Source organism: Colius striatus, chromosome 3 (assembly GCF_028858725.1).
Source record: "Colius striatus isolate bColStr4 chromosome 3, bColStr4.1.hap1, whole genome shotgun sequence".
Taxonomy (NCBI): domain Eukaryota; kingdom Metazoa; phylum Chordata; class Aves; order Coliiformes; family Coliidae; genus Colius; species Colius striatus.
In genome coordinates, this window is record NC_084761.1 from 85856675 (window position 1) to 85882641 (window position 25967).

Below are 25967 nucleotides of genomic sequence, written 5' to 3' on the forward strand. Positions count from 1 at the left end.
AAGCTCTGCAATACGCATTTACCTTGAAGCGATCGCAGTTTTCCTCTCCTTTGCAGAGAGGAAACTCGGTCTCATCGTTCTGACCAGCACACTCGTCCTCTTTCCCTGCGGGAACGGCTGAAGGGGGAAGGGGAGACGCGCTAAGGACGAAGCATGACTGCCCGGCGATGGCGACCGGCCGGCAGCGGTGATGACCGGCCGGCGGTGTCTGCCCGCTCACGCAGAGCCGCCGGCGGGGAAAGAGAGGCCGGGTCCCCCTCGGCCGCCACCGCCTCGCTTCCGCGCCCGCGGTGCCCAGGCTCCGCGGCCGGAGCTGCCCCGCCCCAGAGGCCACCCTGGAGGGACAAGTGGCTGCCGTGAGGGGCAGGGCAGTAAGCCCCCGGCCCCGCCCGCACGGGCGGCTGCCAGCGCAGGGCACGGGCAGCCGCCGCCCGTACCATACCGTACCGTACCGTACGGTGCCGTGCGGCTTCGCCAGGGGAGGGGCGCGGAGGGCGGCGCGTCCCGTCCCGCCGCCGCCTCCTCCTCCACCTGCTGCCGCTGCGCCAGTAGCCGGCTGGGGGGAGCCGCCCGCCTCATCCCCGCGGGGGCCCTTTGTGCTGCTGCTCCAGAGCTGCCCTCAGCCAAGCGGCGGCTGCGTCACGGCCCAGGCGCTGCGGCCGCCCAGAGTCACCCCGCCGCGGGAGAACCGCCGCCTCGCCCCCCACCCCCCCTCCGCCATTGCTGCGCGGGCCGCGGCGGAACGACGCCTCGCCGCCCCCCGAGGAAGGGCCGGGAGCCGCGGCGGTGAGTGGCGCGGCCGCCGCCTCACGCCTCGCCGGCCCTTGCGGGAGGGCCGGGAGCCGCGGCGGCGAGCGGCGGCGGCGTCGCCCGCCCCGGGGGCCGTTGCCCCTGTGAGGGGAGGCCGGGGAGCGCCGTGGCGTGAGCAGGGCGCGGGGGGCTGGCGGGCACAGCCCCGCGGCAGCGAGGGGAGCCGGGGCGCGGCGGTAGGGCTGGGAGCGGCACCGGAGCCCACCGCCCCGGCGGGTGAGGGGCGATGCCGCCCCGGGGCTGGGCGGGAAGCTGTCGCTCGGGTCAGGCTGACGCGTCGGAGATTTTGGGGTGCTTTTGGATTTTTTTGTTTGGGGTGGTTTATGGTGGGATTTTTTTACCCCCTTTGATAGTAAAAGCGCTGTCCATCGTTCTTACTTCCCCAAACGCCACCAACACATAGTCTTTTATCTTTTTTTAATTTTTTTTTCCCCCTGTAAGGTATTTCGGGTGCCCCGGGGCTGGGGAAGGGTCTGGTGTAGCCCGAGTTCCTGACATTTTCATTTCTGTGCGTGTGTGCCTGTGTGTGCCGGCAGATAATCCTTCTATCCTAGAAGAATGGTGAAACTGGGGAATAATTTCAGCGACAAGAGCACAAAGCAGCCCCTTTTGGAGGATGGATTTGACACCATCCCCCTGATCACACCCCTGGATGTCAATCAGCTCCAGTTCCCGCCTCCTGATAAGGTACAGTAGGCTTTAGTTTACACCCTAGAGAATCACACCCAAATCTCAGGCAAACAACAAAAGAATAGGTTACATGTAACGAGCAGCTTAGAAAGCTGAGTAATATGGGGTATTTTAAGGAATGCTAATTCTCTCTTGGGGCAGAAAAAACAGTTAAGCTAATGAAAACTCAGTGGTATTGATTTACGTTATAGAGTAGTGAGAAATATTACCAATAAGTGTATTAGATTGCAATAGTGCTGGATGAAATGTGTTAATATACAAATACAAGCTTCTCTATGCTGTATTGTTGTAGCCCTTCCTATTCCATATCTTTTTTTGTATCTGGGAGGTATTGTGTGTTCTCTGTGAATTTTCCCTGTCCAGAAAATTGCCTTCCTAATGGAGGGGGGCGTGGAATAAAGCACTGCTTTATTTCTTTGCAAGATATACATAGGCAAACTGGCCACAGAGAGAAAGAACTTCCATGTTCCTTCTCTGCTTCAGTAGGAATTTAACGCTAGCCCCCGACAAGCTGAAATAATGAAAGGAGAACAGGCTATTGAGCTTTCTCCTTGGCAACTTAATTCGGTTCAGACCCCTCCAAATAGGTGATTTGGATACTCTGTAGCTGGAAGGGGACAGTCCAATGTACTGCTTACAGGTTGGAAGGGGAGTGGACATCCTACGTGCCTCATTACTTGGCTTGATTACTAAGGATTTAATTTTGAGGATTTGGGAAGGTCATGTGGTAGCCTGTAAATACATTTATTCTCCTCATAATAAAGAATTGAGTGTTACTACCTGTAAGGTATACAGTAGTAGGATACTTTTTCAGGTATTTGTGTCCTGTTTTTCAGTATCCTATTTTAGTAGGGTATTGACTTGCCCATTTCTCACAGGTATCTGTCAAAACACCTTTGCAGTCTTTGAAGAATACAAAATTTATCATGGAAATGGTCAGTAATCCATCTCTTCATGCTGATTTTTGGTTTTGGCTCTTCCACGAGCTCAATTCTACTTCTAGATAAACTGATAGCTGTATGTTCCTCATAGCTCCAAAAAAAACACCCCATCACATAGTCTTATCCTGGGGTGAAGAATTTTAGCTTCTGAAATTTACCTCAGTGGAGTGTTCCTTGTGGGCAAAACAAATTTGTGACCTCCATTTTAATTGCTATCAGCCTTGGTCTGTGTTGTGTATGGTGACCAGTTGGCAGGCATAAATGCAATAAGCTGTAACAGCTGTTGGAGAGCCTGAGGGTCCATTTTCTGTCCTTGGTTACATGGGCGTAAATCTTGTAACTGGGGACAAAATTGCACCCCAAGGCTTTAAAACAAGTTAAGTCTTACTGTGTCTGATATGCCTGCCAACTGGTGACTGGATAGAACCGATTACCAAGGACAAACGTCCAAAGGAATTTGTTCTGTTGCTGCACTCCTAAGCAGATATATGAACTAGGAACCTCTGTGGTAATAGGTTTAACCTGAGCAGGACCTCTGTAGTCAATCCAGGAGGTTCTGTGCCTGTCTGATTGCTCCCACTAGAAAGGGGCAGAACTCCTCCCACCTTCACAGTATTTGCCTTGCGTGAAAGGAAATAAATGACTGGGCTAGGAGCTTAGAGAAATGGAGACTTGATTGTCTCCTCTTCTCTTTCCACTCTCTATTTGTGTGTTAGCTTTCCTTTTGTGTCCTTTTGCAAAGGTAAAGGGGAAAAATAAAAACGTGCATTTATTGATCCCACTGATTTCCTTCTGTGACTGTCTGGTTAGTCATGCCAATGTGTCTTTACTGATTGCCACAGACTCAAGAGGCGGTAGTAGGGCAACTGATGTGAAAAAAAGAAACAGTGTTAAGTCAAGATTGACACATGGATCAAATTCTGAAGTACAAAGGCACTCATGTATAATGAATAGGAGTACATACTTCATATATCTATGCTTAATATTCATTTACAAAGCTCCAGCATGGCAGTGAAGCATAACTTCTTGAACAGTAGTGACTACAGCACTAAGAATGTGATGGTTTTGACAGGTTCTAAATTAAAGGGATGAACTGTTTTAAATTCATATTTAGGTATGTTAAACAAAAGAAGACATTACATAACCAAGCAGATAGAACTGTATGTTCAGTGTCAGCTGAATGTGATTTGAGTTGCCTGACATTATGCAAGGTTAAAGGGGGGAGGAAGGCAATTAAAATGTTAAAAAGCATTCCAGAAATCTTCAGTTAGTTTACTTGCATGATGCTGTTGGGCAGTTGTAAAGTTTAACAACGATTATCTTAATCATTATAGCTGAAAATAGATAAAGTAGTTTCTAAACCTATGTCCTGCACATATATGTGTAATGCTGCCAAAGTGTCTAATAAACTCTGTAGTACTGAGCATAGGTAGAGTTACACATTCTAGATACCATTTCAGAGAAGTGAGGAGAGGGGAACTCAGACCTTTAGTTTCAGTGCCTGGCTCCCTGTAAGCATCACAATAGGAATTTCAGAATAATATTATTTCTGTTGATACTACAGGCAGCTCTAAAGATACAACCTGGTTCTAAAAATCGAAGAGTCTACATATTTATTCTTCGGAACAGGGAAGGTTGAGCAAAATGTAATCGGCACCATCAATATGGTAAACTGCACCCTGCCTTGAGAGTGATACTTTGGGAAAGATCTTGAAAAACTGTAGAAGACAAAAATGAGGCAAATAGGTTAGGTATGTGAGAATTTCATATGGCTAGAATGCCTGGGAGAGCACTGGAGATATGACTGACGTAAGGAGTATTTTAGGAACACAGGTAAGGTGCTAAATTGTGTAGCTTGGGGCAGTAGCTCATAGCAAGAAACAAGCTGAAATTACCTCATTAACACAAGCATTTGCATGCATCTTGCTGCTTGCAGCTGATAATTTAAGAGTTAGATGTTAAAAATAAAGAGTGTGAAGAGCTATAGTCTAGCACATAGCGAATATGTCATTCTAGATCGGTCGTTTCACTTCTTTTAAACTCAAAATCCTACCGTCAAAGAACATGGCTACTGGTGGCATCATCCTCTGCTGGGTTTCTATGGGCATTCTTGAATAATCATCTCATCCCATTGGTCTCCAATTTGAAATCCCATTAATGAGATCTCCTGAAGCAAAGGGAGGTGGCTATTTTGAAACTGTACAAAATGGGAAGCTTTGTGATTTGGATTTGAACTCAGCAGATGCTTGCCTAGTACAGCAGTTTGTGAAAGTGTGGCATAACAAGTCTTCCTATAGGTCCGTCCAAACCACTTTGAGAGATAATTTAGTTGATGATTGGTACGACTGGAAAAATAACTAACAGATTAGAACTTCCAAAGAAGAATTACACAAAAGAAAGGAGCACAATGTTGTGTTAGATGTGCTTGTAAGCAGGTAAAAGCAGGGTTGAGTAAGACAGCTTTTACAATTATTGTTTTGTTTTAAAGGTTGTGGTCAAAACGAAAACAGAATATGAACCCGATCGCAAGAAGGGAAAGTTCCGTACTCCTAAAATAGCTGAATTCACAATCAGCATCACTGAAGGGGTTTCAGAAAGATTTAAGGTAAGCACTGCTATCTAAGATGTTAATGACTGAGTCATGCTCACAGAAGTCCTTAAAGTCAGTTTCTCATCATGGTCAAAACTGGCCACAACTGACAGAGTGGCTGTTGTTGTGGGTAGGACATGAGAAAAAGAAATTCAATGTTACAGTAGTTCAGTATTTAGCAATTAGAAGCAGAAACGAATCTTGGTTGTAATCCCTCACTGGCAAATGAATTCAGAAAGCACTTCTATCAGCGTGTGGGTTTCAGAATGTGGCTGGCCAAGAGTGTGTGTGGGCTGTGTGCAGGTAGCTCACGGCACAGATAAAGCTCCTGTTAGTGGTAAAGAACCACAACAGTATTTGTTTTCTTTTTAGCTTGTTTTTCATCATGGCCAAACCATTGTCTTAAAAGCACCGTCATAGTCCATTACATACTTTTTTATAGTTAAATGTATGACTTGGCAGCTGAGGGATGTGTACCAGACGTCTCTGCTATCAGTTTTCTTGGTCCAGTTGTATCTTAGGTCTATTGGCAGATGGCAGTTCGGCAAGAATCTGTCTTATATCTGTTCTTTAGTGTCCTCACCCCTGTGACTCCCTTCTGTAGTCCCAGAGGAAAGCTGAGAGATTAAGTGGTGCAAGAATTGAATTACCTCTCCCCTTCTCACTGGAGAATAGGTTTTCTGGCTCTATGGAAGTAAAGCAAAGCAGGGAAGTTGGCTCTTCAGCTTGTTCTCTTAATAAAGGAAGACTTTGAGTGCTATTAATTTGGCATCTTACCCAAAGCATTTTTAAACAGTAGTCAACCACACTGTTCAGTGTGCAAGTACAGATACATCTGGAAAGCCTAACATTTAGAAGGAGGGAAAAAACCAGAGTTTCAGCAGAGGTATTCATTCCCTTTGTATTGCACACCTCTGACTTCTGTTTGTGTGACAGGAGTTTTAGGGCACAATGAAGACTCAAGTTCTGTTGCGCCTGACTCGTGGTTCCATGAGCTGCCCAAGCCCACCTTTACAAGAGTGTTTACTGCTCTGTGGAATCGGACCACACTCAACCAACAAAGTGAAGGCCTGAGGAGGGGACAGACCCTTGAGGCTACATTTGCAAAAGAACTTGTCAGAGTGTTGCCAGGACCAATGTTTTGGGTGTAGGTGGAGGCTTCAGCCATGCAATGAAGCGTGTAGGTTCCCTGTAAGCTGTGAGGAGAACCACCCCCGATAGCTAATCAGAGATGTTGTGGGGTCTGGCAGGGATTTAGTAAGGAGGTAAGAAACCTTGTTCCAGTTTTTGTATTACCTCATTTGGAGCAAGGACATCCCATCCCTCAGGGAAAATGCTGCATTCTAACTAACCTCTCTTTCTCCTCTGGGCATCATAGCACCATTTTGACAGCAATCCCGGTTCTCTCAGGTGAGGGATGTACATGCTGTATTGTTGGGTGAGATGCAGATTTCTGTGTGTCCTGGTCCTGCTAAGGTGATCTGAAAATGCTTACTGTGTTGGAGAAGAGAAAGTGTTTTGTTTGAGTACTCTGGTAGGACTTAGGTTCCTAGCAACTGGGCAGAACCTGTACCTGAGGAATTTTGTGCATATCCACTAACTGTAGGGACTAAGGATATTGCTTGAACGTTAAATGGTAGATGAGGAAAGATTTTTAACATCTTAGTTGAATGTAAATGTTTTATTTATCCCTTTGTACGTCTGTGTTCTTTCTGTCTTTGTTGGGAGAGCTGAGCAAATGAGGCCTTGCTGGAGAACAAACAAATAGCTTGTTGTGCTGTTGGGTAGTCTTTTCTCATTTGTGTAGCTGAGCATTTAAAAGCCTGAGTGTTTCTGTGTTGCATTTTTATATACCTTTGGATGGGATACTTCAATAAAATGTCGTTTAGATATTACTTTATGATGATCGCTCTGGGATTAATCTCATGCTACAGGGTTGCTAGGTTTTGCTGCTAGGTAACTACTGCATCAGAGAGAGGTTTTCAGTAAGATTTGGTATCTCTTGGGAATTGCAGGGTGATTCACACAGTGGCTGTAAGTTTAGGCTTCTAAAGAAGAGTGTGTGGGTTGATCAATTAGGAAAATTGTGGTTCAGTTAATTGAAAACAATAGTTCCGTACAGAACATTCAGGTCCTAAAAATGTCCCTTAATCTCTCTGTAACAGTTTTAGAATTGAATTATGCAGCTTGCAACATTTTGAAGAGAGGTGACTGGTTCTCCAGCGGGGATGATTGTCATATTCACTACTCCCAGTAGTAAATATTACATGAATAATTGATGAAATTTCATAAATATGTAGATGAAAAGTACTGATTGTGTGAGATTTTCCCCTGGGTCCTTATTAATTGTGAACCATCATGTTAACTGCTGCTGTTGATTCTGAGAGAGCAAAAGGATATTTGTTTGAAAATTAAATATTTGCTATAATTATGAAATGCATTATTTAACTGGTGAGATATTGACTTTGGCTTGTGTTCATGAAAAAAGCTTCAGATGCCATTTTAATGACTTCAGTATTGTACCTCACCGATGCATGAGCTCGCCACAAATGCCATGCTAAAAATAAAAAGAGTCAGTCATATTTACAAATAATTCACATGTGTATTCTAAGATGCACTCCTTAAGTAAGGACAAAGCAGATTGCATTTTTGGGATTCAGCAGTGCAGATCATCTAAAGCTGTTTTTCTTGAGGAATTGTACATTATAACAAATGAAGCGACTCCATATGTCATGTAGATCATTTGGTCTTTTAGCAGCTGGGTGAATAAGAAATTATAAAACGTATTTTCTTCATTCCATCCACATTACCACAGTTATTACAACACAGCGGAGAATGTTTACAAAAGAAACTGCAAGTATAATTTTCCTGGAGAAAGCCACATTCTGAATTCAAATCAGAACCTGTCAGAAGAACGTGACAACTCCCTGACTCTGAGAACCCTGTTGTCTTAACTTAGTTTTATGGCACTAATCACATCGAGAAAGATGTGATTTTTTCACTGAAGGTTATTTTTCATTGAGAAATAGAAGTCTTGCTTTTGGTCTTTGAACAGTGTAGACTAATGTGGGAATTAGTCCTTCACATCTGGAAAGCCACTTTGAACAAGGAAGACTTTTTTATCTCCTGCAAGTTGTCCGCTGTACAGAATAACACAACAAGGCTGGAAAGGCCATTTTGAAGGAGTCTTATGAATCAGGACATAGGAGGAAGCTATTGCAGGAGAAAATTGATGGTAGTGTTTTTACCTTTGCCTCCTCTGTTGACACAGTAGAGTTTTTTACAAACTGTGACTGGATTTTGTGGTGGGATGGCTGTTTTGGCAGCCACTGAATTTGGCTACAATTGAGTGCTGTGGACAAACCCACCAATTTCTAAAAAGTCTGTTATATCAAAGCATGAGATTTATTTTTCTGTTGTTGGGGAAACCTGAATAAAGAACATTTAGAAGTACTCTGAAAGCAAGCACTTATGTTTCCCAGTAAATTTCAAGCCCTTAGGTAAACCCAGGCTGTGGTATGCCTTCAAGCATTTGCTTCTATTCAAAGGCAGTCCAATTCTTCAGACTTTATCCTTGACATCTCTACATGCATCTAACTCTGCACAGCCAAAGCCTCAAGCTTATTTCTGTGGTAAGACCATATGGTGCAAGCCGTGTACTATAGAGTAGCAAGCAGTTGTTGAAATGTCTGCATGAGGTAATGAAAGAGGGATGGAGAGTTCCTTTCAGAATCAGTTCTCACAGTTTAACCTGGGAATTTACGACTGAGAAAAATGACAGTGACATATATATTTAAATACCTATCTTAAAGGAGGCATTCTTTAAAACATAATTCTGCCTCAAGGCTTTTATAGTCCTTCTTAGTAACACCAATGATCTTTATTGCTGCAAAAGTCATCAGAGATAAAGAAAATACTCCTCTCTGTTTCTGTGTGATTACTCTGTGTATTGAGTAGCTCTTTGCTCCCACTTAAAAAGTCTGTTAGGTGCACAAGATGTCAGCTGATTCTCGTACAGGACAGCACTTCCTTAAGTGTATTATATGTCTGTCAGTTCTGGAAGAGTGACAGGTACTTACTGCCTGGAGTAGTTCTGTTTTCTTCAGTTAAACTACTCACAGGATTAAAGTTGCTCTTGAGTGTAAGCATTTGGCAGGCTTTGAATCTTGCCATTACTACTTCAAGGAAGGACAATAAAGGAGATTCTTCTTTCAACGTAATTGCAGTTTCAAAACAGTTGATGCAAGTAACAGCACTGCATGGCAGCTGTCGTTCTTCCATTTGAAAAAAAAAAGTTTAATAATTCCCTGATATGACATTGACAATACTCCTGCTACATTTTTTGGCTAAAAGGATTTTTTTTCCAGTCAGAGCTGGAAGATTTAAGCGGATGCCTCAGTCAGATACCTGCAGCCGGCATATCCACTGGAAAGTCTTTCCTTGGAGCAGAACCAGCAACACTGGTGGCACAAAAGATGTGTGGAGTCTCTCCAGATGTAATGCTTTTGTATAGCCTTTCCTCTTCTGTAGAAACCTTTCTCCTGGCTTCAGTAATATCTTCTGGGTTTATGTGGGAAGGGAGCAGGTTCTTGTCCCAGGGCCACAGGGTTTCTTGAACTGCTTCCTCAGATCCTTATAGTTAAGAAACTAATACAGGGTGTGCCATGTGATAGAAGATAATGGGAACACTGTCATGAGCAGCTGTGTTAAGCCGCAGCGGTAGACTCTCAAGGGCACTGCCTTGTTGCCTGTTTCCGTCTAACAGCATCTCCTTGGGGTTTCATTAATCGACTCCCTTGCAGACTGGTTCTGTTTTCTTGCACTGCTGCTGTTAATAAGCACTGGGTCTGTGGCTTCTTTTCAGTTCTTGTTCTTCACTAATCTGTCTGCCTTTCTTGCTGCCACTCCCAGTCTTTTCCAAGTACCCAAGCCAATTCTCTCCTCCTCTTTGTCATCTCTGTTTGAGAAGGGCAGTCTTTTGATTTCACCTGCTTTTTCTACCCCAAAATTATGATCCTCTGTGAGCACAAAGGTTTGATAGGAATGTTCTGGTGAAGAAGTTGAGTTTAATATTTAGATACCAGTCATATAGCTAAACATGACATGTGGTGTTAGAAATACTGTTCTAAAATGAGGTTGTCTTTTAAGTCACCGGTCATCTTGATTATGTAAATATATTTCCATAGCAGGAAGGAAATTTGTACCAACTTGTTCTGTATAATTTGGATTGCTCTGTAAAGGAACACAAGTCAAATGTTGCAGGTGAAGATGTGAACGTTTCTTTTGTTCTTTCATGCAGCCATTTATTTCAACACTTCTGAACACTTCTCAATCCTTGAAGTGCATCGTTTCAGACATGTTTTGCATGTAAACTTCTAGGGACAGGCCCAGGTAATAGCAAGCAAGAATATGATTTTGGAAAAGCAGGAATATTAGTGGCAGTGGAGAGCTGATCCCAGTGTTCTCTGACACACTGGTAGAGGGCATTGTGCAGCTGGAGATGCAGAATTGCAGTGGGGAGAGGTGAAATGGAGGTCATGGCCATTTGCAGGGAAGCCAGTGTGATATTTTACAAATTTTATTCTGTGGGATGTAGCCAGACACAATCTATTGTAATTACAGTCTACCTGCCTAAAATTCTCTTGTAGTTTAAATTGGATAGCAGTAATCTTAATTTCCCATCCTAAATGGTTGTGAAGAGTTGCTGTATTTCATCCCAGAGGGCTTTGTGTTTCACTGGTGAGCAAGGCATAAATTGGTTGTAAATCACTTGGTATGAAAGGTGCTTTATAAAAGTGTGTCTTCACTCTTCTTGCTTGGAGTTAGCACTAAGTCTGTGCCTCGCACTTCATCGACAAATCAGGAAGGAATGTTGTGTTCTCAAGTGGCTGCAATTGAAATAGATAATGCGTAGATGTAGAGCAGAGATAAGATGTGACCAAGTGCTAGTGATTGAGCGGTGAAAATTACTGAATGTCTTGTTAGTTCCACTTTAGTTCCACTTCTCGTAATATCAGGAATGCTCCCAGGTGGGTTTGTGTGCTGAAAGGTGCACAAGGGAAGGAGAAGCGTGAAGGAAGGCTGTGCAGACCAGCATGGTGAGAGTGGGTTAATGAAAGAATTTCAGGCAAGAGGAAGAGGTGTGATGAGAAAGGTGGGAGGTGAAGGCAGAGGAAAACCAGATTGCACCCGGGCTTTAGTGGGACTGTGGGATACAGGCAAAAAGGAGCAAGATAAAGCTAAGAGGAACAAAGTGGATAGACTTGTGCATGCTTTGAAATGTGGCTTGTGATTTGTTCAGAAAGGGCCAGGAGCTGGGAAGAGATGTGGAGAGAAGCAGAGACAGTGAGTGCTGTTGATGAATTTTGCTGTAATATGCCAGCTTGATTAAAAGGGGAGCACAATGAATGTTGGTGAAGTGAGGAAGGAGGAGGCTGCAGTAGCCAGGCAGAGAAAATACAGCTTGCAGTGTTTTGCAGCTCTAGCAAAGTAGGATGGACTGATTGGGAAGATCTACCAGGTGTTGATGGTAAAGCCTTATCACTAGCTGTGTACATGTTATTGTGGTTGTCAGGCCTGGTGAGTTTCATTTGTTTGGCTGAATGCTTACAAATTCTGAAGATAGGGTTGTGGGGGTTTTTTTTGCTGTGGGTACACTTCTTTCATTCATTAGTCATCTCTCATTTTGATTACCATAATGGCTTCTGGCTAGACGTTGTCCTTCTTCTGCTCTTCACTTACAATCTATTAAAAAATCTTCCACATACATAATATCTTGTCTTCTTTTCTGTTCACTTAGTTTTGCTGCCAGATCCCCTTAAAACCAACTTTAAAGGATACTCTCAAGATGAAAACAAAACCACACTTTGAGTTCCTACTTAACAGAAATGTTTGTTTGTGCCATCTTGTAGTTATTTCATAGAAAGTATTAAAAAAACTCATAATTCCTGTGGTGTGAACAGTTACCTTGGAGTTCTGCAGGGTGTATGTGGCAGTGAATGATCACAGTAATTCAGAAGACTTCTGCTCCCACTGTGTGGGGTCCTGCACTCAGCCACCACAGAGAGAAGAGAATCTAGATTTCCTTCCAGAACAGAGTGGCGCTTCTGTGTTACATCGTCTCCTCCCTTGAACAGAGGAAGGGGGCAAGTGGCAGCTATGCCTCAGTAGGAGGAAGAGAGTATAATGAGTGTGCAAAAATGCTGTGGAAGAAAGCAGTAAAATGACAGCTTTGGTAGTGCTTGTGGTTTAAAGAGCAGCTTGTCACCTTCCCTCTTTCCATACTCTTATTTCTGAAAGACCTCAGAAGGTAAAGCAGAGAGGTCGAGTCATGCTGTGTTACTGGTGGGGTGAGAAGCTGACTGCCTTCAGTTATGAACTGAACCTGGGAGGGTCTCACAATTGTGGACCATCAGTGGTGTGTTATTATAAGAGTGAAGGAAAAAGGCTGTTAGGAGGAAGAGAAGGATTTTCGGCTTATAGGAGAGAAGTGGATTTGGATTAACAGGTGATTGCAATCACCTTGGAATCCAGTGATGGATTTGTCTCCATCTGTGTTGTTTGCATGTGCAGTTGTCTTTTACTTACACACAAGTTACTTGTATCCTGAAGGGTGGCAAGAGAAGGGAACTTCTCTTTTAAAAGAGAAGAGATAAGAGATTACTTGATTAGGGATTTGCAAATGATCGCAAGTTATTGGACATAATGAGAGTAAAAATTTGTCTGCTAATACCAAAATTAGTAACATTAAGAAATACAGTAAGTGAGGGAGAAAGATTGCTTGAGAATTATGAACCAGGAGCCCTGAGAGCTCTTCACAGTGGCTTACTGTGTGGCAATGAAAGAACTGTGCAGAATGTGACTTGTATGAGCAGTGAGAACTCCCAGCTCCACTGGAGGAGGTCACTGGAACAGGTAAATGCTCTATGTCTCAGCAGCTGAGCCCCGGGGCTGTGGCTCTGCAACTTGCCAGGCTCCAGCCATTCACACAACACTCAGCTTTTGGCCTCTTTCAAAAAACACAGTTACTTTCCAGAACAGTTTTAGAGCTTTGGAGAGAGTGATCCTGCAGTAGTAGTGGAAATTCAGATCTTTTTCTATTGTCTAATTTTTTATCTCAACTACAGAATAGCTTGTTAGCTTTGCAGTGTGTTCCTGAGGCAGCTTCTGTATGTCAGAATGGTTACAGCTCACAAATAGTGTTAGGATTCTACTATTTCCTGCTACTAGGATGGCCAGGGAATGTGATTAAAATGCTCTGAGATTCGAGAAGATTTTTCAAAGCATTTTGAACTGTTTATTCCTGTCTGTGGAGGACAAATATGAGCTGAATTGATCCCTACCATAGCAACTGTTCTGCTTGGTGTCTGTGCCACTTCTCACAGGCCTGAGCTCCTAGAGAGAGCAGCCTTTGTTGAAAGCTGTGTGAAATATATCTTGTAGGGCATGGGGAGCCTCAGCAATAATCCCATCTGAATTTTATCTTCTCTGTTCCCACTTTCTAGCCTTTTTTTGCCCTTTCTTTAAGAAAAAGAGCAGTGACTATCAGAGCAAGGGAATGGTGTCCCATAGGAAGGGAAGGACCCAAACCAGCTTGGAGTGTGCCACGTGTGCGTTGCAGAGCTGCTGCGCTGGGTGAGGGTGAACTCCTTTGGGGTTCCCCACTGTCCCTCACTGCCTGACAGCAGCTGGAGCTGTGGGGGAGGGTGACCCTGGTCCTGCAACCCCACAGGCGAGCGGGGATGCGCCAACGGGATGGACGGCCCGCGGCTGTAACAGCTCCCACAGGCAGCAGGGTCTTAGGGGGTGTGACAAGGAGCTTTGGGGAAGTCAGTTTTTCTAGAGCCTGAAGTAAAAATAGACTTTCAGGGAGGGAAATTGAGAATAAGGCTGTTGTGCTTGTGGGGACAGGAAAACACTGGAAGGTGAAATACAAGGTTTGGGTGAAGCCAGAGTGCGAAGGGCCTAGTAGATGTGTGTGAGCGGGATCCTAGAGTCATTTCAATTGGAAAAGCCTTTCACCTATCACTGAACTCACACTGCCAAGCCCACTACTAAACCATGTCCCTAAGCACCTCATCTACGTGTCTTTTAAATAGCTGTAGGGATGGTGACTCCACCACCTACCTGGGAAGCCTGTTCCAATGCTTAACAACCCTCTTTGTGAAAAATGTCCAATCTAAACCTCCCCTGGCGCAATTTGAACCCATTTCCTCATGTTCTGTCATTCATTCCTGGGGAGAAGAGATCAACCCCCACCCTACTAGGAATCTTCTTTCAGGTATTTGCAGAAAGTGCTCATGTCTCCTGTCAGCCTCCTCTTCTCCAGACTAAACATCCCCAGCTCCCTCAGCTGCTCCTCATCAGACTTGTTCTCTAGACCCTTCTCCAGCTTCATTGCCCATTTCTGGACACACTCCAGCACCTCAATATCCTTCTTGTAGTGAGAGGCCCAGAAGTGAACGTGGTACTTGAGGTGTAGCATCACCAGTGCCAAGTACAGGGGAACAATCGCTTCCCTGGCCCTGCCGGCCACACTACTTTTGATACAAGCAGGATGCCGTTGGCCTTCTTGGCCACCTGGGCACACTGCTGGCTCTGGTTCAGCCAGCTGTTGATTAACTCCTCCAGGTCCTTTTCCTCTGGGCAGCTTTCCAGCCACTCTGCCCCAAGCTTGTAATGGCTGAGGCAAAGCAGAAAGGGGTCCCAACCAACCACAGAAGAAAGAGAGAGGCCCGGTTAAAAACATGTGGGATGGGCTGAGCTAGGGCATGGCTTGGCCAGGAATGGTGGGGGTTATGTTGTTTGTTACTAAACTGGGCCACAGGGAATGACCAGAAAGGAAAATACACTTCATCTCTTGGATTGTGCAGGACATTCTGGGATGCAGGACATGTGAGTGGAAAATAGGGGGTTGGCAAGACAAGAGTGGTCTGTCCATCTTAACCTTTGTGTATGCAAAGGAGTAATAAACTTGGGGAAAGACTAATGGGCTTTGAAGAGGGATGGCAGTGTGAGGGTTTTGGAATGTGATTAAGAATACGATTTTTAAAATTTCTTGGCTTTGTGATGCAGTAACTCCTTTGAGAAACTGAAGATGTTGCTGTTGACCAGAAAGGTCCATGCTCCATGTCTCAACTGTCAGCATTGTTACATTAATACTGACATTTCTTCTGCTAAAATACTTCCTGAATCTGCAGTTGTCCCTGTCTCTCCTCTGGCCCTCATTTTTTTTTGGCTTATTTTGTGTCTAATAAAAATCATTCTAAAATCCTTGGTTTCAGCACCACATGATACTCCCCAGCCTTGTTTCAGCCAGGACATTTAGCACTCACTGGTGTCTGCTCAGGGTGAAATTTGTTTCCCCAGCATGAGACATCCCTAAAGATTAATCTCAGAGCTTCAGTGTGTGTGTCCCACTGCCACGCATGGACTGAGGTGTTGTAAACCCTGTTAGTTCCGATGTTTATCAGGAATGGACCAAGAGGCAAAGCTGCAGTTTTTTTGTCATTGCGTTCTCGAATACCAGATTATTCGTGTTTGCTTAATTGACCTTGATATGTCTAGATTATTTTTTAGAAGGTGTCTGTAACGGGCTTCCTTGTCTTCCTTTTTAATTTAGATGAAATTGTACTTTGTATTCATTAGTTAAATCACATAATCTTGTTTCTGTTTCTTATGCTATAGCACATGCTGGCTTCTTTCTAATTTGCCAACAAAAAAAACCCCTCAACCACTCTTAGTCTGTAATCTCCTTGAGCTACTCATTTGTCTATCAGTAGAAGCTTTAGAATAAATGAAACGCACATCTGGGACTCTGAGGAATGTTATTTTCACAGCTCACACCTTCCACAAAAAATGGGGTTGAATTAGTGAGCTTTGCAGTGTAACTGCTAGGCCAAAATCTTGTGCTTTCTCTTAGCAGTGGGTTAGGTAATTATAGAGATAGTTCTGTTTCCTATCTGACCTCAAAGGCTATCGGTCTCAGCTGCTTGCAGTTTACCCCTGGGGAAGGTTACCTTGATACTGACACTAGCTTCGGATTCAACTTAGAGTGTCACTTGAATTTTTTCACCAGCCCAAGTTCAGGACCAGAGAGGTACTTGACATGGTGAAAAGTCAGTGAGTTCCTCATATCGCAATCTGCAAAGGCTTCTCTCTCAGCACTGTGGGAGGAGTTGCCCCAGAATCAATCAAGGCCATCCCTGTGCTGAATGTGGTGTGTTGCCTTATGGATCTGGCAGGGAAGTGCTGCAAAATCTCTGTGTGGTGAAGAAGTTTTGATTCAACCTATAAAATAAGGGAGGAACCAAGCATGCAGGCTACTGGTGTAACTATCCATATGTTCCCAGTAGGCGCAAGGAAGTCTCATCCGTTCTCCTTGCCCTGCTGCAGTCACCTTTGTGTTCTCTGGGTGACACCTGTGCTACCTTACTGTTATCCAACTCCATTCTTGGGCAGGTGCAGGGAAGACAAACGTGCTTATACCAGCTGACACAAACTAGGCTTACATCACCCAAATACTGCAGCAGCCCCAGGCTACCTCCATGTGTCCTGGCCTTGTGTCCACTGCAGAGAAATGCAACCAGTCTTGCAGCACAGAGAGGATGCGCCACTGACCAGGGCATTCGCTTCCTCCTCTGAGCAGGGGCAGGTAGAAGCACTTACGTGCTGCATCCCTGTTCTCCTGCAATAATTAAGAAGCTGTTTTTATCCTTTGCTTGTTTTTTTACTGTAGAAGTGCATTCATGGCAGCCTTCTGCTGCCTACAAAGAGCAATAGAATAAGCAGCACATTCCTAACATGAGCATGTTTTCTTTTTCTTTGCAGGTAACCGTGCTGGTCCTTTTTGCCCTCGCATTCTTAACGTGTGTTGTATTTCTGGTAGTCTACAAGGTTTACAAGTATGATCACACCTGTCCAGAAGGATTTGTTTTCAAGGTAAATCGTGTACACATTCTAGAAAAACAGGAGAGTGTGTCACATTCTCTGTGTTGTTTTCAGCATAACCTTAAGTCCTGCTGTACTGTTTAGAACTTTGTATTTGTTTTCCTAGGTTGCTGTGCTTTGTGCTATGTTTCTGCTTAATTTATAATTGAGGTTGTACTGTTGCACAGTTTTATAATGTTATTTGGCTAATGCTTTTGAACATTGAAAATACAGCAAAAGACCCAACACCAGGAGGTTTGAAGGACACTTCAAACCTCCTTCATCTGCAGTTGTCTGGACAAAGCCTTCAGTTGTTGGGTGGTATGGTATAATATTGCATGTTCTTCCAAATTCCTGTGTCTTGGGAAAGAAGAGCATGATGAACCTGGAGGAAAGAAAAACCCCTCATAAATATTTGTCAAAGAAACAATAGAGTGATGTTCTCATTAAGAGTATTGAAGTTACCTTAGAGTTATTGTTGTAGAAAGAGCTTCTTGTTCTAGAACAGTGACCTCTGAGCCCTTCTGCCAGAGGCCAAAAGGGATGCCAAAAGAGGGCAGACACATTTACTGGGAAAAAATACCAGTGCTAAGGGAAAAGGAGGCTGGGGCTCACCTCATTCGTGGAGATGGCAGTGCTGGCTCCTCAGCTGTGGCCTGGGCTGAAAGTCAGACAGGCAACATTGATTTCTCAGTTGTAAATGTAGCAGGGTTGGACTTGGCTGGAGTTCGGTAAGAAAAGTAGCAGATGATGGCATTCTTTCCTCTTTTTTTTTAAGTCACATAATGAATCAAAGGAGGTACCTGGGATGATCTTCAAAAAGATTTAAGAAGGAATGGCTGGCTGCCTCAGGACTCCTTGATGATCCTGGTCAGGACTTTGATTCTGTTACTTCAGGCACGTCATTATCTTACAAGTATCTAGTCCAAAGTTGTCATCAGCCGTGCCCTGCTGGGTTCGCTTAGCTCCAGGCAGTAAGGGTTGGGTTGCCACTTTCCCTTGGTGCAAGGGCAGAGGCTGCTGTGCTTGGAGTCCTTTGCTATAACTCAGGGGTTCTGGCTTTTGGTTCTGCTGTTGTTGTTTTTGTGCCATCTCAGAGAAGCGCTGAAACCCCGCTGTGCTCATGTCTCATGGGACAAGGGCCTTTTTTTTTTTTTTTTTTCCCCTAGGCTTTCTCTTGGCTTTGAGAAATCTGGGATATGGACTGTATGTTCCTGACCAGCCCATCTTGATACGATCCTGGCTTGACAGGACTGGCCATGCTCCTGTCATAAGCTTAGTAACAGTCTGCTGCTTCTGCTTCCGTTCATACCGTGTCAACCTTTCCTTTGAGCTGCAGCCTTCTGGCATCTTTTGTCCTTCCTTCCTTCCCAGTGTGGCAAGAAGTTAGGGGGAGAACAGAACGGGTTCTTAGCTGTATTTCAGTTACTCTGTGAACAGGTTCTGATCGGGTTTCTCTCTGTGGGCCCTGGTTTGCAGCAGAGGCTGGGCAGGAAGTCCCACGGCTCCTGCTCTGTTCGTAAGGTGCAGCACACAGAGGGCTGTGCTGCTCTTATGACCCTCTCCCAGGGCTGGGCTTTGTGTGATGGCACAACGCCAGGAGGCACAGCACTGCTGGTCAGGGAACTCTGGAGTTTTACAGGAGAAACACAGCAAATGATGTAAGGCCAGAAATGAGCAGTGGTGCCAGGAATTTGTATTTGTTGCCTTTGCATCTCTTTTGGGGAGAGTCCATAATGCTGCGTGACGGCGTCGCTTGGCACAGGTGTCCTCAGAGGGATGGTGGAACCTGTCTCCTTGTCACCAAGGTCTCTCTGTACCAGCTTCGTGCTTCAGGTGGACTCAGTATCATTCTCTGGCAGGGATGTCTCCAGGCTTTGGATGCCAATGAGATTCCTTGGTTAAGGACAAAGGTGTGCCCTGCCTCAGGAAGCCTGGTACCATGGGAGTCTCTACATAGAGGCTGAGCTACTGCAGCTGTGAGTCAGACTCCTCACTTCTTCCCTGCTTTGATGCCCTCATACATGGAGCAGTTCCAAAGGCTTCAGTGCTTTCAGCCTTTCTGCTGTCCTACACATCCAGGGCTTGAAGGTGTGCTGAAGAAGGTGCTGCCTCTCCTTTGTACAGCGATCTTAAAACTGCTCGAGCCTCCATTTGGTGCTTGCTCAAGCTTTCTGACATGGCCCTAATACTGCTGTTGAGTAGCTCTTTCCTCTGAAGCACTCTCCACTGGCTGTTGTTGAGACTCACCAGAGTTTTCCTTGGAGACCTCAGTGCACTTACACCCTGGAGGGATTTCTCCAGGGCTTCAGTATGCTCCATGCTGCATCTGTTAGTTTAGCTTTCGTTGCCAAGGCACCTGCATTCTGTCAGCCTCATGGATGGTACAACGGACTAATTTCAGTGCACTGAGGACACCACCATCATCTGACCCAGCAAAGTTAATGTGACAGAAGATACTATTTATAGGTGGATACCACTGGGGTCTTTATGTCAAGGGAACAAAAGGAGTCATCTTAACACAGCCAGATAAACTGGCAACCAGAGTTCTCCCTGGCATCAAAGGCCTTAACTAATGTCTGTAATAGAAGGGTTGTGAAAGAACCAAGATACTTGCAACTGACTCTGGAGCATCCCAGTTTCTACTCATGGTCTTCCTTATCACTTCTCCCACCCAGGAACCATGGAAACAAAGTGGATGGAGAGAAACGTCCTGTGTGAGCTGAAGGGCTCAGGCAAGTGGCAGGATGCAGCACCAGTTGTCCTCATTCGTGCAGTCACTGCCAGTGCTGCAAGGCCTGCCCAGGGACTGTCCCTGGCTGCTACACCAGGAGGAGTGAGCACAAGGGCAGGTTTTTCCTGTCTTTTTCTGGAAGGGTGAAATCCCAGGAGGAAAAATGCAATCAAGATGGAAACTGCTGTGTGTTTCTTTAGGCTATTCTGTCAGGTGTTGTGCGTGTTTGTGACTACAAAAAATAACGACTGAGTTATTTTGCCTGTCACAAAGCAACACGAGATTCTGTGGCAATTTTCACTGGCAGTGATCTTGGTTTGTGTTCAGCACTGATAATTGTATTTGTTTTGAATTTCCTTGGCAGATTTCATTAGATCAATTGATTGTGTTCCATCCCGTTTTAGATATTTAGAATTGTGGCTACATCCCGTGACTGGGTGAGATAATCACTGCAGAGATGGCCGTGTCTGTGTACTCCTTAGTCATTCTGTCCCATCAGAAGTTGTGTCAGTTATCCCAGATAAAGCGTGGCTAATACCTCAGAAGATGGCATGGTTGCTCTAGGTGAATGTACATATCAGACAGCTCTATTCCAGGTTCTTGGATTATTATATTTTCCATCTAGGCCCCAGTCCAGCAGCTGGTGGATACGAGAATTCCCACCCACCACGGGGAAGCCTCTGTTGATATGGCAGTGCTGATAGGGCAGAAGCGTCTGCTTAGCTGGGCTTAGATCCTGCCTACTTTATAGTGCTCCCCTAAACAAAGCCATGAGGGTTTTGCCCTGACTGCTACCTTAATAAAAGATAAGGAACAAAGGGCTCCTGGGTGAATGTGGTAACATGCAGCCAGTGAGGCTCCCGGGTGTAGGTGACACTGTGTTGCTCCCAGGGGACTGTCAGTCTGACTGCAAGTCTTCCTGCAGCTTCCTTCCAAGTCTGAGGAGATCCAAGGGGATCTCATTAATATTTACCAATATTTAAATGATGGGTATCAGGAGGTTGGGGCATCCCTTGTTTCTATTGTATCCAGCAACAGAACATGAGATAATGGGATGAAGCTGGAACACAAAAAGTTCCATTTAAACATAAGGAAAAACTATTTCACTGTTGAGGTGAGGGAGCCCTGGCACAGGCTGCCCAGGGAGGGTGTGGAGTGTCCTTCCTTGGAGGTCTTCAAGACCCACTGCACGTGTTCCTGTGTGACCTGATCTAGGTGACCCTGCTTCTGCAGGGGGACTGGATGATCTCTAAAGGTGCCTTCCAACCCCTACTATTCTATGATTCTATGTTTACCACCAGACTGGATCCATCGGGGTAGGCAGGTTCCTGAGGTTGCCTATAGGCCAGTTGCTTTGCCAAAACTTCTCGCTTTTGTCTTTCATACCTTTTGATGCTTTTTTTTCACTCTTAACATTTTTAGGATGCAAAATTTTTATTAAGCCAAGGCAAACTGCAGGATCTTCTCCCAATCATTATGTGCTTTATGAGTTAAACTATCTGAAACTGTTGCTACTGGAGCTTAATGCCACTTCTGTTTCTTTTTCCCATGACAAGAGTCATCCCTAAAGTAACAGTAGACAGATTTGAGACAGCATCTGGTCCTAGAAACCATGACATTTTTGGATGTGGTGTTGTGCTTAGAAATTCCCAGTATGAAGTTTTGTTTGCGAGGTTCCAGGAGAACAGCAACAGTTCAAGGTTGCTGGACTGTAGTATTATAAATGTTAGTCTCCTGGTGCTGGAAGCAGGGAGGCCAAACAGCACAGTTCTTTTTAAGAAAACCTAAAGATTAGAAATGATTAAACAATGATTAAATGATATTTTAGAGGGTCAATTCAGTTGCCCAGATGAGCACCCAACACTCTGAAGTATCAGCCAAGAATGCCTGGACTAGCAGATAGGGCAGAGCCCTTGCAAGAGCTGTGATGTGCTGGAGCAGAACCTGGGGGTCACAGGCTCTTCCCACCTCATTTGTCCCTTCAGTGCAACTCTCTGCCTTGTGGGCCTGTCCTGCCTTGTCATTGGGAGGGCTGCTGGATGAGACCCATGTGACATGGGCACAGCTGCCAGCAAAGCTTGGGTCCTGTTTAGTGTTTAACTCTCTAAATCGGGTATTTCACTTTCAAAAGCTCTGAGCATGTAGCAGGTTCTAGGTAGTGCTCTTCTGGGACATTAGCTGTGGGACTACAATGTTCAGCTTTTTGAAAGCCTGCTGGTGGCCACATCTCTGACAAGCAAGAGTGAAGTATTTGGTATGCGTGTACACGCTCGGACGGTGTTTTCCCTGTATGTCTTCTTTTCTGGGCTATAAAACTGCTCCTGCCTTGGCACCGATGCATCTGTATTAGTTTCTGTCCTTCAGACTGAAAACACCATATTGGAGTGTCTGAAGCAACTCTAAAGGTCGGACACAGATATGTGTAACTGTAGTCCAAACACCAGGAACAAAGTGGGGAGGAAAAAACAGCAAAATATGTCTGGAAATAGAGACTAAGTACTTGTAAAAATAATTTTAGGCAACTGTGTTTGTTGTGTGCTGGTTGTTGTGGCACGTAAACCCAGCTGGGCTTCCTGGCGGGCACAGGAGTAGTGGAAGGATTGCAGGAAGGGCTTTTTGAACACAGTAGGACAGCACTGTGTGCTGCAGCTCAACTCTCTAGGTGAAGGCTGGCTTAGACTAAACAAAACAGACCCCTCCCCTGAACCTGGTGTTGGTGTGTGTGAGCCAGCAGTGTGCCCTCGTGGCCAAGAAGGCCAATGGCATCCTGGGATGCATCAAGAAGAGTGTGGCCAGCAGGTCAAGGGAAGTTCTGCCCCCCCTCTACTCTGCCCTGGTGAGGCCTCATCTGGAGTCCTGTGTCCAGTGCTGGGCTCCTCAGCTCAAGAGGGACAGGGAACTTCTGGAGAGATTCCAGTGCAGGGCCACCATCAGGAGACTGGATCATATTCTTTATGAGGAAAGGCCGCAGGAACTGGGGCTATTTAGTCTGGAGGAGACTGAGGTGGGAGCTCATTAATGCTTTAAAAGGTGTCAAGGGGATGAGACACACTTTTTTTTCTGTAGTGTCCAGTGATAGGACAAGGAAGGGGTAATGGACAATAAAAGCTGGAACACAAAAAGTTCCACTTAATGAAAAAGTTCTTTTGGGTGAGGGAGCCCTGGCACAGGGAGGGTGTGGAGTCTCCTCCTCTGGAGGTCTTCAAAACCGGCCTGGACACATTCCTGTGTGAGCTGATCTAGGCTCCCAGACCTGCTTGAGCAAGGGGGTTGGACTTATATGATCCTTAGAGGTCCCTTCCAACCCCTACCATTCTGTGACCATATGGGTGATGTCAGTGATGGGTTTTCTTTGCAGAACAATCAGTGCATTCCGGCTGGGTTGGAAAACTACTACTCTGAACAAGACTCCAGCACCCGAGGGAAGTTTTACACAGTGATAAACCACTACAACCTGGCCAAGCAAACCATCACGCGCTCCGTGTCCCCCTGGATGACGGTGCTGTCCGAAGAGAAACTGTCTGAGCAGGAGACAGAAGCTGCCGAGAAATCGGCTTAGTGGGATCAGCTAATTAGTAACACTATGTCATTTGAAGGTAACTAAGGGACTTTAAGGAACTTTTCATTAAATATAATTATGGATACTTTAGAGGTTACTCATGTTTATGGTGCAACTGCTTCTGTTTGCTGATACTGCTTTGCAAAAAAACAAAAAAACCAAACCAAAACAAAAACTTGCTGCAGAACATTCATGGGCAGAAACCAACTGGCATCGCTTTAGAGCTCTGACACCCTGTGCGATGTTAACAGCATCCACCCTTCCAGATGTTCTTGCAGTTTATTGAGAGTCTGGCAGATTGCTTCACTGGATTTTTCAGGGCTTGGACCTCAGATGAATCATGTGTTCTGTTGTCTGAACCTTATTTATCAACTTTTTAATTCTTTGTCATTTTGCAAACTGAAACACCCCAGCCATAAGCAGAGTGATCTCTTGTTTAGCTGAAAGCTGTGTTTAATACTTGGGTTTGGCTCAAGCAAGAATGATGTCAGGGGCATAATGTCATGACTTGTAGGGAGAAAGAACCTGTCAGGTAGCATTTTTCTTACATTTTCTTTACTGTTGTTTATTTGTAAGTGATAATGTTCTTTGCAACAAGGCATGCTCAATGGTTTTATTATTGCTGTCAACAGGATTTTACTGCATTTCCACTGTGGCTTTAGCATCTTGGTAAGGATGTGCACTGAAACACAAACTAGATAGACATTAGGGAAGGGAAAAACACAGGCAGCGTGAGGGAGGGAGGGTGAGGACAAGGAAACAGAGACAGTTCAGGCTGTCTGTATGGGAAACAGCACCTTTGCATCATCCTGGCGAGGCAGCAAGCCGGCTCACAGCAGGTGCCTAATTTGTTGGATACAACCAAGGGAGTAGCAAGTCCAAATTTAACTCTTATTACATTAACATCTTCCCCTTTTATTAATTCCAAGGAGCTCTTAGTTTACGTATGGTTTGCAGCTTGCCACTTTTTAAAGCACAGGGCATCACACGTGAAAGTGCAGCGTATTTGGTGACACAGCTGTCTGCTTTAAAGCTACACGTGAAATGGAGCAAAGAATAGAACTGTGTGTGGCTGGGGAGGGGAAGAGATGTAGAAGAATATAGTAGGGTGGGTTCAGGTTAAAGTTTCAAAGTAATTACAAACTTCTCTATTCGTTGTGTGAAACCATGTTTTCATTTTTTATTATAAATCTGAAATATCTTACAGAAAAGACATCATCTTAATTTAACAAAGGCAATGTGAAGCACTGAGGCAAGTCACCATGGTGTTCGTGGCACTCGAAGGGGACATGGTGGAGTGGACATGTCAAAAGTTCTCTTTTTCTTTTGGGAGAGACTACACAAAAATGCAGGGAAATGATCAGGGTAGGCTGTGTCTTGAGTTCTGTAGCAGAACAAACACAGTCAGCTTTGCTTTTATTCTTCTCCAGCAGAATTGCTTTATCAAGCCCCTTTCCTACCCTATGGTACAAATAACTGTTAGCACTCAAGGTTTGGTGTGAAATGGGCATTACACAGCAATCTGTAAGAAGCTTTTTATTAAGTCAGTTTGGTATGTGGAATGCATAAAAAGAGCAATAAGTTATGTGCCAAATTTTCCTTTGCATTTGAAAATATCAAGCTAGTTGAAGATCTGGAAAGCCTCCCTCCCCCATTTGCATTTCCTCACACACGGGCTTTAGGGGGTGACAAGTCATTCTACATGTAACTTTTGACATTTTCACTCTGCAGAGTAAAGCCTGAGGAGGCCGCTGCGTGTTGCGTGTCCTGTAGAGAGGACACAGGAGAGAGAGGGCAAAACACACATTTCGTACAGATGTAGTTACAGAGAACATTCCACTCTCACACCCTGGAAACATCTATTCCCCAAGACTGTCCTACACAGAAATGATTCATGGCCCATCTTCTCCCCTGAAATGTAGGACAATAAAAACTGCTGCTGAGAAACAACTTCTTTCTCATAACAATAAATGTTAAGAAATACCAAGCTTTAAGAGCTAGGAGAAACAGATGCTTATGCTTCGTAAAGTCAAACTCCTTTTTTCCTGCCATTTAACAGGAGGGAGGTTCCTCACTCCCACCTAGTTTTGAGATTGTTTTGGGTTTGTTTTGTATTTTTTAGTTAACAAATTGTTCCCAATTTCAGTGCTTTGAAGAGTTTGGCTTTAATAATGTCAATCCTTTGCCTTTGTTCCCCCATCCCAGAACATCTGTGTCACTGCACAAGCTGTTTGTGTTGTATTCTCTCTTCACCCAGAAGGAAAGTGCCGCAGCTGACTTCTTACCATTGCTGTTACTATTACATCAACCTGATCTCCGACTCGAGTAGTTTCAAAGGATTAGAAGTAGAGGTCATACATGTGCGAAATGATCACTGTGTACTGAAGTGGTATGATTAAATAAAAGCCTGAGACAGTGTAGATGCTTTTGCACAGCAACAGTTTTCTCTTGATCTGGCCTTTGAACATCACAGCTGTGGGGGTGACTGTGATAGGACCCGTGTGGGTTTTTTTCCTTTCCCTTAGCTCTGCTCCAGCTCGGTGCATTCTCAGCAGCTCTTTCAAAGGTTTCTGTGTTCTTTGCAGGATTAAGTCTGGTTTGATGTTTGAGGGAGGGATTACAAAGGTACACTGTCAGCTCCCTCTTCTCTGACAGGTATCGACATGTGCTTGTTTATTGGAAAATATTTCCATCATAGCAGTAGGGAAAAAACAC

General features: G+C 44.8%; 1 protein-coding gene across 2 annotated transcripts; it reads left to right on the top strand.

Moving 5' to 3' along the window:
• Positions 1-422: 422 nt before the first annotated feature.
• Positions 423-25672, top strand: NSG1 (neuronal vesicle trafficking associated 1). 2 transcript variants are annotated; one of them, XM_061992905.1, is made up of 5 exons: positions 423-786; positions 1347-1497; positions 4930-5046; positions 16861-16971; positions 23052-25672. In XM_061992905.1, the coding sequence occupies exons 2-5, from the start codon at positions 1369-1371 to the stop codon at positions 23250-23252; spliced, it is 558 nt and encodes a 185-aa protein (XP_061848889.1). In that variant the 5' UTR covers positions 423-786; positions 1347-1368; the 3' UTR covers positions 23253-25672. The 2 variants fall into 2 exon arrangements, with proteins under 2 accessions (XP_061848889.1, XP_061848890.1); XM_061992906.1 differs by lacking the exon at positions 423-786 and adding an exon at positions 832-850.
• Positions 25673-25967: the final 295 nt, after the last annotated feature.

Bases quoted from the DNA above. Each gene is read 5' to 3' on its own strand.
- NSG1 (XM_061992905.1), top strand. From the start codon at position 1,369: ATGGTGAAACTGGGGAATAATTTCAGCGACAAGAGCACAAAGCAGCCC. The intron at 5,047-16,860 runs GTAAGCACTGCT...TTTTCTTTGCAG, and splicing joins GGGTTTCAGAAAGATTTAAG to GTAACCGTGCTGGTCCTTTT. The intron at 16,972-23,051 runs GTAAATCGTGTA...TTTTCTTTGCAG, and splicing joins CAGAAGGATTTGTTTTCAAG to AACAATCAGTGCATTCCGGC.